Genomic DNA, 7,865 nt, shown 5'->3' on the forward strand with positions numbered 1-7,865 from the left:
TCGGGTTTCGTTTATGTAAGAACGAGAGAGAAAAAAACGATGATGAATTCCGCACGAGCGAAAAAGAGAAAAATGTAGCTTAACGAAGTCGGAAAGGCTCCATCATCCAGTCAGTTTAGAAACGAATTTTGACACAGAAGGTTGTGCAGCTAAACACGGAAAACGTCCAGTCACGACAATGGCACAGTTGGTAGGTTCGAATAGAGGTAAGAAAGAACACAGGTTTTGCTCCGAGTGGCAAAATAAAAGAGAATCTTGAGCGATTCTAATTGGCTTCGAGTGGCCAAATACTTGCTTCGAGTGGCAAGTACCAAGAATTTTGAGTGATTCTTGGATAAGAAATGAATCATTTTGCTCCGAGTGGCAGAATTAAAAGAATCTCGAGTGATTCTGAATGGCCTCGAGCGGCCATTTCGAAAATATGTTTGCTCCGAGAGGCAACATTGAAAGAATCTCGAGTGATTCTAATTGGCTTCGAGTGGCCAAGTACTTGCTTTGTGTGGCAAGTACCAAGAATTTTGAGTGATTCTTGGATAAGAAATGAATAATTTTGCTCCGAGTGGCAGAATTAAAAAGAATCTCGAGTGATTCTGAATGGCCTTGAGCGGCTATTTTGAAAATGTGTTTGCTCCGAGAGGCAACATTGAAAGAATCTCGAGTGATTCTAATTGGCTTCGAGTGGCCAAGTACTTGCTTCGAGTGGCAAGTACCAAAAATTTTGAGTGATTCATGCATAAAAACTAAATTTTTAGTTATGCTCCGAGTGGCAAAATTCAAAAAGAATCTCGAGTGATTCTGATTGGACTCGAGCGGCCATTAAATATGTTTGCTCCGAGAGGCAACATTGAAAGAATTCTGATCCTTAAATGCTGGAGCGGCCATTAAATGTTGCTCCTAGAGGCGAATTCATAGAATAGAGAGAGATTTGATAGGCCTTGAGCGGTAATTTTAAAAAATAATGATTTCCTCGGGTGGAGAATCTCATGTGATTCTATAGGTCTCGAGTGGATGCTTATATAAAAGTATTTTGCTTCGAGAGGCAAATTTGGTTGGGTGACTATGATAGGGCTCAATAGGCCATTTTACAGAAAGGAAAGAAAATTATAAAATGTATTTGAGAGGCTGAATTGGAAGAGTTAGGAATGATTTTAGTAGGCCTCGAGCGGCTATGAAACATATATATTGCTCTGATAGGCCAATTTAACAAATTCCCGAGTGATTCTAATAAACCTCGAGCAGTCAATTTTGGAAAATATCGTTTACTCTCAGAGACAAAATTGAATGAATCACGGGTAATTCAAGTAAAATAAGAAAAATATTTTGCTCCGAGAGACAAATCTGGTAGAGAGTGTGTGATTTTCGATGGTTTATTCTGGAAATATAAGATTATTAAATATTAAAATTGTGAGCCTAGAGCCAAATTTTATGTCACTGTTAAGTAAATGAGTTTCAATTTACAAGAGTAGGGGAGAGGAAGGATGTAGAGTATAAGGCAAAGAAAGATAATTAAAAGAAAATTTATGAAAATATAACTTGCGCATTTGACACGGTGCAACAGTCAGGTAAAGGTAAATGCAGAAGTGTTGGTAAGATTTGCAGAACGGTAGGTAGAAACTGTATATACACACACGTCTTCGCTTTCGGGTTTCGTTTATGTAAGAACGAGAGAGAAAAAAACGATGATGAATTCCGCACGAGCGAAAAAGAGAAAAATGTAGCTTAACGAAGTCGGAAAGGCTCCATCATCCAGTCAGTTTAGAAACGAATTTTGACACAGAAGGTTGTGCAGCTAAACACGGAAAACGTCCAGTCACGACATCCAGGATAGCCAATATCAAGAATGGTCCGTCAGCATCAAAATCCTCGCACGAATTCACATTAGCTAATCTGGAAAATGGATCCGCTATGTTGCCAGAGCCTTTCCGATACCGAACGGTGAAAGAATATGCTTACAAACGCAGAATCCATCGCTCTATACGTGCGCAAGGCTTTGAGGTTATCGCAAATATGTTTTCCAGGGGTTTGTGGTCAGTCTCCAACTCAAATTTACGGCCAAGTAGATAGGTTGAGAATCTCTCAACTGCCCAAACCAACGCTACACTCAGAAAAATACTATTATGTATGCCATAAGATTCTCTTATGAAGTGGCGCCATAAGAAAAATCATTGAAATTCATAAGATTGTCTTATGACGCGAATGAATTCTGAAGATGAACGCCTATTGCAATGAGAGGTTGTTGCTTTTCATAAGAGGTTCTTATGGAAACAGTAAATCACTTTCTAATAAGAATAATTTTAGATATTTCATGCTGAAAACATTCTCTTTATTGTTTGCCAAATTTGTTTGAAATCAAATCATTTATGGTCACCATCAGCAGTGCATCAACAGACGCTTCTATCAAAGTTTTTTTTGTCGCATCCCAATCTTCGTCCTGGTAAGATCAGATAGCTGAAAAGTAAACAAAAATGTGTTTCAAATTACTAATATGTCGCTCACATCAGAAACAACAAATCGGACTTACCATTCCGGAAATGACAATATCATTTATCTTTGAAGTAAAACTAGTAACTATTGCGATTGCTTCGTTCTGTTAGATGATGAAAAAACTGTTGAAATGAACGAATGTGTTCATTACTTTCACACAATGCCGTTTCTTCTTTTTTTCATATGAACGTCGTATGAAAATTGAAAGAATTTCATAAGACTCTTATGAAAAATTATTTTACACTCTAAAAGCGGTTCATAAGATGCATCTTATAAAAATTATAATAAGAATTTGCCTGAGTGTACACAGCAAGAAAAATTCGTGTAAATTTAGATCGAAAACGATGCACGAAAACGGAACATCGATTTCGATGTAAAATTCTATCACGGTTTATTTTTATCCAGGATGTAATTTTTGAGACGTGTAAATTTAGATTGAAATCAATGCACGAGATCGAATCACAAAAGCCGTCGTGTAAAAATACACAGGGATGTAATTTTTTAATTTATTTCGTGAATATTTATATTTTTGCTAAATATTCAGGTTTTTGCTTTTGTCTTCGAATGAATACGCCCACATGTATTATTTTTAATTTACATTTATTTACAAAACTGAAAATTAAAACACCATCACGGAAAGCGTCAAGCTGGAATTGTTGTTGCATCCGATGATTCCCAGCACGGGGATGTTTTTACAGTTCAGCGTCATCAGTATCCTCGAATGGTTCCGGAACATCATGATCTTTCGGTCAGCACTTGGACACTTGAATTGATCTGACAAAAGTTTCTCCGGATAATAACTGTCCGGATATCAGCCTCTGCGAAAAAATCTGACCTTGCTGTAATGGAGAAAAAAACTAGTCAGTTTCAACCGCATTCTTCATTTCACGTATACTTACGACTTTAAAAGACTCTAGAAGTGCTGCTGTAGGTAGCTACGCCTTTGATCGACTCGTTTCCGAATAATTTTTCGACTTGTTTACTTTGTGCGCAAACTAACGAAATATAAAAAGGCAGAAGCTAAATATTTGCATTCAATTTTAAATCAAACAGATCTAACTTTACACTGTTTGTGACATAAATTTCATTGACCGGTTGATTTTTGCATGACGCAATGTAAAATTACATCAAAACAGTTTATTTCTATCCTATTTTCGAAAAAAGTCTAACATTACATCAAAATGAGTTTAAAATTACATCTTTTTGCAATTACACTCAAGAAAAAATAGATCACCCGTTTTTTAGATTCCGTATACTTTTAGAAATTTTTTGCTGTGTACGTCTGTTTTCTGTGGTTTTACATGCACTGACAAATCATTTCACACTTTAGTGTGTCAAATTTCACACATTTTGGAAAAAAGTAGACCAACACATTAAATGTGTGAAGGTACTGCTGCACATTAATGTAAAACATCACTTAAGGAAACGAAATGTGAGCGTTTTACACATTATGCGAAAAGCGTTTGAAATGAGAAAATGTGTGAAATGTAAAAAATTAACGGGCCAAATGTGTGAAATATTAGTTCAGGGAGTTCGCAATATTGATTTATGATTCGAAATTAAATGGAATATTCGAAAGACATGCTTTTCAGAGTATTTTTATTTGCTTTATGCTGAATATAAGAATTCGCTGCAAATCTGCATGGAGGAGAGTGCAGATATTTTCGAAGTCCAGGATTTATTCCCCCAAGCGGCTGTTGGCAGCTACCCCGATAGACACGATCTGAAAAATATTAATATCAATTGTTAATGATTTTTTTATATGTTGATCTTATGTCGGAAACTTACCAAAATTACTTCTAACGACGCAGTTTTCAATTTTATTCAAACATTTTTTTTTTCGACTGGTTTTGTCCCTTTGATGGTTTTCAAACTGCTGGATAGGCCATTTTCACACACTTTCTTCTTAAGCTGCTAATTCGGATAGTGTGTAAATTCACAACTTGCACGGTGTGTAAAAATCTTACTCCAGTTTGACAGCTCCATACATTTGCCAATAATGTGTGAAACTATTTTGCAAAATGTGTGAAATGATTTATCAGTGTGGTCAGTGGTTTTACTGTGCACACTCAAAATTAATTAACCAATTATCGTTAAAAAGTAACCATTTTCACACCTTTCCGCGTTAAGTGATTATTTGGTTTCTTCCATAGAAGTCATTTTTTGACTTCTCTTGAGAAGTGGAAATATGGTTACTTTTTAACCGCAAGAAATTATTGCGGAGAAGTTGAAAAACGGTTAATTTCGAACCATATCGCAGAATGGAAGGGAAACAGGTAGTTTTTTTTCTATAAAATACTAGAATTGGGATGTTTTCATTGGAAAAAGAAAAATGATGCGGGTTTAAGAGCAGCTTATTTAATTTTCTTCAAACTTAATCCAAAAAAGCGCCATAAAGATCAATTTGTCCCACTCAAAAAAAACATCGACTGATGTACATGTGAACCGCAAATCTTGAAGGAAAGTCGGGATCCACATCTTCTCCTGCAACTCGATTTGGTACCGTCTGGTGAAGCAACCGACATAGCTGATGATGATAATTATCATCATCATCAGTTTACATGCCTTTCAGCTACGATTTTTGGGAATTTTCCCTTTCGGTGAGAATAGAACCAACACGGCAGAGCAAACTTTCACCACATGTTCTGGTGGAGATCCGAAGGATTTCAGCTCAGTCAGATTGTTTTTTGTCCAAGGTATCCAAGGCCTGTTGTACGACAAGCAAAGCTGGCTCTGCTTTGCGCAGATTTTTTTGTAAATTTTGGCTTTTCCCCGACTTCTTCGATGACTCGAACCTTTTTCTCTTCCTCTGCTGCAAAGTTGTCCTGGCAGTAGTACGGATCCAAATGGATTATAGTTTATCCTCTAAAAAGATAATTTTCAAAGAATATTGAAATTTGATATCTTTTTTACAGTATGTACAATATAGATGCAAACCTTGATATCCAATAAAATGAAGTGAATGTTTTGGTCGACCTCCGATTATACCGATACAGTTATCCAAACTAAGCATTGGCTTGAAACAATCGCCGTAGATGGTATTCATCTTTTCCGTTCCTAGTCGCAGAGGTACCAACAAGATTAACGCTTTCCAGTGTCCGGCAATAGCTTCTGATGCGCAATCGATGGCTGAAGTTTTTTTTCATGAGAATGCGAAACGGTGGCCGGAGAGGAGCCGCCATCTTTCCCTGAATCGTTTCGCTGATTACCTATGCTTTCTTTTGCCATGATGCCACGGATGGTGCAGTTGTAATCGTACATTCTTCCAGAATATGCTGGATGTATACTGAAAGAAAAAGTTATTTATTTCTCATGGTTGTTCACAACGATCGGAAACAATATAACTTACCGGCGCAATCTTGTGCTATCATCTACGTGAAATCCATCCAAATCGGTTATTTCTTGTGCCGCTAACCTAACCGCTTGTCTCAGTTGGTGAGCAACTGCCCCTGGTTGGTACCAGTCACCCGGTTTTTTTGCTAGATTCCTTCCCCAGAGAAACCAATAATCTGAACTGCTCAGCCACCGAATCCCAGCTGCAGCCTAAGAAATGCGTAATTAAACCTTGCGCCACCAACATCTGACCCGATCGGATCATGCAACCTTCTTCCTCCACTATTGCTTCCGGGCTGCTGTCTTCGATGACATCGGTCCCCGTTTCTTCCGCAGGGCTTTCCACATAAATTTCCGAGGGAGACTGCCTCATCTGAACCTGCTGCTGTTCACAAATTATGTGATTGGTTTCCAAACTAGCACTGGTCAGTTCTACGGAGTTTTCCATCAACGCTGGGCCGGGGGTGGATTTCTGATGGTAACATCGTCCCAACAGCCAGAGCGGTTGTTCCTTCGAAAAATTGGTCCATTTAAATCCCGATGTCGTTTCGAAATCAGGACCCAGATAGTGAAAAGAAAGATAATTTTTCAAATGGAAGTTCGTTCGTGTTTGGCAGGCAGTCAGAGCTTCCCCGGAGCATACAGCTGAAAAAAAGTTTGAAATCTTTAATTGATATTGATTTATTTGTAATCAAATTAATTACACTCACCCATGTCATCGTCACAATTGCTGTCCATTTTCCCGTCCTCAGTTCTATGGGAACTTTCAGCGGCACTTAAACCAGTGCTAAAACTTCAACTGCCGTATATACAGCTGGAAGTTTCTTCCGGATATTACCTTCCACCTTTACATGCTTTTTAGAACTTAATCAATAGAAAAAACAGGAAAAAACAACTTACTTTAGCATCAGTCGAATTTGTCCGGGTCGGGCCATCGTTTCTTTTCCAGATTCATCAATATCAATCAGCTATCAGCAGCAAAATTTGTTTTTTCACTCCCAAATACGCACAGTCAAAATGGCGTCTAAACAACGATTTATTTTTGATGTTATTTTTTTAACCACTTTTGATTTTTTATCTGAGAAGTTCATTGGTGGTTGAATTTTCTCTGTAAAAAAACGTTAAAAAATAACCATATTAGCAGTTCTAAGCCACAAACCAAAATATGATTATTTTTTAAACAAAAATGGTTAATTAAAAATGATCAGTGGTTCTATCATGGAAAACTGGAAGCTTTTTTAACCATGAACTTTATATTTTTGGACTTCTCAATGTATGGAAAATCGTATTTTTACATGGTCACGCTGCATAACAATACCCCTTTTTCATGATTTTTTTTATCAAAACAATGTGCATTCATGGTATCGAGGACGATAATAATCATTGTGTAAACCATACAATTTATAGTTGTGAATTCATGTTTTTTTTTTCACGGTGCAATCCTATTAGATAAAGAGACTACATACAAAGAGGCGCAGTACATTTCGTCTCTTTGTTTACTATAGGCACAGAGAACAGAGTTCGAGCTGGAGCTCAACACGTGTGTTTGAATACCAACCTAAGTTTCAAACCAAATGCGTAAGTGGACTAACATACATAAGATGTCGCTACCGGTACACCTATTTTTGTTTTCATTTTTTCGACACGCTTAGAAATTAATACTCATCGCTTATCTCAAAGAAGGCCAGTGCAATGTATGACAGTAACACAAATTTCGGTGTAATAAATTTTAAAACATCATGATTTAAAAAAAATGCAAATCATATTTCAATCACAATTGAACGCTGTCAGATGCCCCATATTGTTCAAACAATTTTGGCGCTGAATTGAAAGTTGAATTCTATGTGTTAAAGTATGTGTTGGGATTTTACAATCAGTTAACAGTTTTCTAGAACAGAAAATGTGAACATAAATGTTATATTTGTAAACTATGACTCGATATTCTGGTTGATGTTACCTGAGATCGATATATGAGGACTTGTAACTCAGGGTTAGTTATCAGTAGAAATGATTTAAGTTGTTTATAAACAAGATACCATCAACCGGAA

At 36.9% G+C, this 7,865-nt stretch overlaps 1 protein-coding gene across 1 annotated transcript; it reads right to left on the reverse strand.

Moving 5' to 3' along the window:
- Nucleotides 1-5,702: 5,702 nt before the first annotated feature.
- On the reverse strand, nucleotides 5,703-6,594 carry LOC129758156 (cysteine protease ATG4C-like). Its single transcript, XM_055755617.1, has 3 exons — nucleotides 6,528-6,594; nucleotides 5,834-6,462; nucleotides 5,703-5,770 (listed from the first exon to the last, which is right to left on the reverse strand). Exons 1-2 carry the CDS (start codon nucleotides 6,553-6,555, stop codon nucleotides 5,948-5,950), a joined length of 543 nt encoding a protein of 180 aa, XP_055611592.1. The 5' UTR covers nucleotides 6,556-6,594; the 3' UTR covers nucleotides 5,703-5,770; nucleotides 5,834-5,947.
- Between the last annotated feature and the right edge of the window lie 1,271 nt (nucleotides 6,595-7,865).

Source organism: Uranotaenia lowii, chromosome 3 (genome assembly GCF_029784155.1).
Source record: "Uranotaenia lowii strain MFRU-FL chromosome 3, ASM2978415v1, whole genome shotgun sequence".
NCBI classification, from domain to species: Eukaryota; Metazoa; Arthropoda; class Insecta; order Diptera; family Culicidae; genus Uranotaenia; species Uranotaenia lowii.